The 2,467-nt window shown below is 44.5% G+C and overlaps 1 protein-coding gene across 2 annotated transcripts; it reads left to right on the top strand.

The window, feature by feature from the left end:
- The first annotated feature begins 342 nt into the window (after nucleotides 1–342).
- On the top strand, nucleotides 343–2,022 carry LOC128430663 (putative nuclease HARBI1). 2 transcript variants are annotated; one of them, XM_053416773.1, is made up of 4 exons: nucleotides 343–998; nucleotides 1,080–1,192; nucleotides 1,273–1,384; nucleotides 1,493–2,022. In XM_053416773.1, exons 1-4 carry the CDS (start codon nucleotides 566–568, stop codon nucleotides 1,861–1,863), a joined length of 1,029 nt encoding a protein of 342 aa, XP_053272748.1. In that variant the 5' UTR covers nucleotides 343–565; the 3' UTR covers nucleotides 1,864–2,022. The 2 variants fall into 2 exon arrangements, with proteins under 2 accessions (XP_053272748.1, XP_053272749.1); XM_053416774.1 differs by having other exon boundaries at nucleotides 1,496–2,022.
- The last annotated feature ends 445 nt before the right edge of the window (nucleotides 2,023–2,467 follow it).

A 2,467-nucleotide genomic window follows, 5' to 3' on the forward strand; every position in this document is an offset into this window, starting at 1 on the left:
TCCCAGAGCAGCGGGCAGAGAGAACCAGAGCAGCGGTCAGCCTCTTACCTTGGTCGCTCCTCTCCGGCTCCATGTTCTACATTGATGATGACAATAGAATCAGGGCGGAGGCGCGTGCTCAAACCCGAGCCCGCCCCGCCCCCTCCACCGGCAGTGACTGACTGACAGCATGATCGGCCAATCGGAGACCACACAAGAGGAGGTGTGTCTTGTTTTGGCTTTTAACACCTGCTCGAATTGTTTTAGATTGTAGTGACTGTTCTGAACCAACCTGCCTGTTTGTGATATTCTCTTGTTCCGTGTTAATGCTCTACAGCTACTTCAGATGTATTCCAGGGGCCCGTTTCACAAAGCAGGTTTAGTGAAAACTCTGAGTTAGTTAACCCTGAGATGAGGGAAACTCTGGTTTTTCAGTTTCACAAAGCCAGTTCAGCTTTACTCTGAGTCAGTTACCCTGGCAACATACTCCGTGAACCTAACCTGCTCGCTGGCAGGTTTTCTTCAACTAACCCCGAGTTTCTCCTGCTCTTAAGTTGAAGCCTGCAGACTGAAGGCAGTGGCAGACATGGCGTGTCCTTTTATTGAAGAGCCAGTTGATGTCGAGGCGCAGATACTCCGCAGACATCTCCACCGGGAGAGGATTATTAGACCCCGATTGGATGTTTTATCATTCCCTGATGAGTATCTGTTTGAGCGTTTCCGTTTCTCTGCATCATCTATAATTTATATAAACGATATTCTCAGCCCTCACATCGCTCACATGACGCATCGTGGAAATGCTCTCAGTTCCGAGCAAATTCTTTGTATTGCACTTCGTTTTTTTGCCAACGGCAGTTTTTTGTATAACGTCGGTGATGCAGAGCATGTGTCCAAGGCAACTGTCTGTCGGGCTGTCCGAAATGTGACACTTGCACTGAAACGGCTACTATGCACGTTTGTAGTGTTCCCAAGTCACAGACCCACCAGACTTCTCAAAGAAGAGTTCCACAGAATTGCAGGTATCAGTCTAAGCAGTAATTCATTTATGTCATAAAGCTTTGAGACTTGAAGCACTAATCAGTCAATTTGATATATTTTAGGGTTTCCAGGTGTGATTGGCTGCATAGATGGCACTCACATTCCTATCATCGCTCCTTCAATAAATGAAGGAGATTATGTGAATAGGAAATCTGTCCACAGCATTAATGTGCAGGTAGGCCTAAATAGTAGCCTTTAACATTCCAAATTAAATACACTACACCATACAGCTAATTACTGTTCTCCACTGTGAAGATCATATGTGATGGAGCCCACATGATTAACAATGTGGAAGCGAAGTGGCCTGGGTCTGTGCATGACTCACGAATGTTTCGTGAGTCGACACTGAGTGCCAGATTTGCCGGTGGTGAGTTTATATATATAATTTATATACAGTATATAGTTATATCCTATGATCAAATATTTTGTTTCCTCCTATTGCAACTGAAACAAACTGTATCTTGTATTATCATAGTAGAGTTCGATGGTTACCTACTCGGAGACAGAGGGTACCCCTGCCAGCACTATCTGCTGACCCCTTACCCTGACCCTGAGCCTGGCCCACAGCGACACTACAACTTGGCTCACTGCAGGACACGAGCCAGAGTGGAGATGACCATCGGGATACTCAAGGCCCGGTTCCAGTGCCTTCGTAGGCTCAGGGTCACCCCAGAGAGAGCTTGTGACATTATAGTGGCATGTGTGGTTCTCCACAACATTGCCACTATTAGAGGAGAACAATGTCCTACTCTTTCCCCCTGTGATCCAGGTATTAATCATACCCCCCCTGCTGATACACGAGATGGAAGAGCTGTTAGAGACATGATATGTGTCAATCATTTCTAACTGACCCATCACCTCCCCAATGTTCAAGAACGACAATATGCATCTCATTTTATGAGGTCTTCTTTATTTCCTAGAAGGACAAATTTTGTACAGTTGTTAATCCTTTGTTGTTGAAACAATTAAAAAACATCCACCTGTGGGCACGTCACCCACCTTTAACTGATGGTCCAGCAGTTGTATTTCCTTTTCTGTTTTGGTGATCTGCAGCCTTATGTGCTCCATTTCTAGGTGTGATTTGTTTATTTGAGATTCTAAATATACCTTGTAAAGTTGTTTCACAGGGAGCTATAGGAACATAAATGACATTGAATTTCAGTGCCATGTCTATTTAGTGTCATTGTAAGTTGTGGGTCAATGCTGAACAACATCTTACTGAGGTAAGCTGTGCTGTGGAGGTTGATGGACCTTCTTCCCCATTGTAATTCCCAGCATGGCTCTGTTAGAGAGAAAGAAGTTGCAAGTTGTATTGTGGAACAACACTATTAACTGAGCCAAAGTTATTTAAAAAAAAAAAGGTGTATACTTCAGCAGGCCTCTCTGCATCTTCCCTCTCTGTGGCAGCTGATAAGGTTTCTTCATCATCCTCCTGTAATGAAACAGAATG

The sequence above is a fragment of the Pleuronectes platessa genome, chromosome 23 (genome assembly GCF_947347685.1).
Source record: "Pleuronectes platessa chromosome 23, fPlePla1.1, whole genome shotgun sequence".
In the NCBI taxonomy this organism is placed as follows: Eukaryota; Metazoa; Chordata; class Actinopteri; order Pleuronectiformes; family Pleuronectidae; genus Pleuronectes; species Pleuronectes platessa.

Bases quoted from the DNA above. Each gene is read 5' to 3' on its own strand.
- LOC128430663 (XM_053416773.1), top strand. From the start codon at position 566: ATGGCGTGTCCTTTTATTGAAGAGCCAGTTGATGTCGAGGCGCAGATA. The intron at 1,193-1,272 runs GTAGGCCTAAAT...TCCACTGTGAAG, and splicing joins TCCACAGCATTAATGTGCAG to ATCATATGTGATGGAGCCCA. The intron at 1,385-1,492 runs GTGAGTTTATAT...GTATTATCATAG, and splicing joins GAGTGCCAGATTTGCCGGTG to TAGAGTTCGATGGTTACCTA.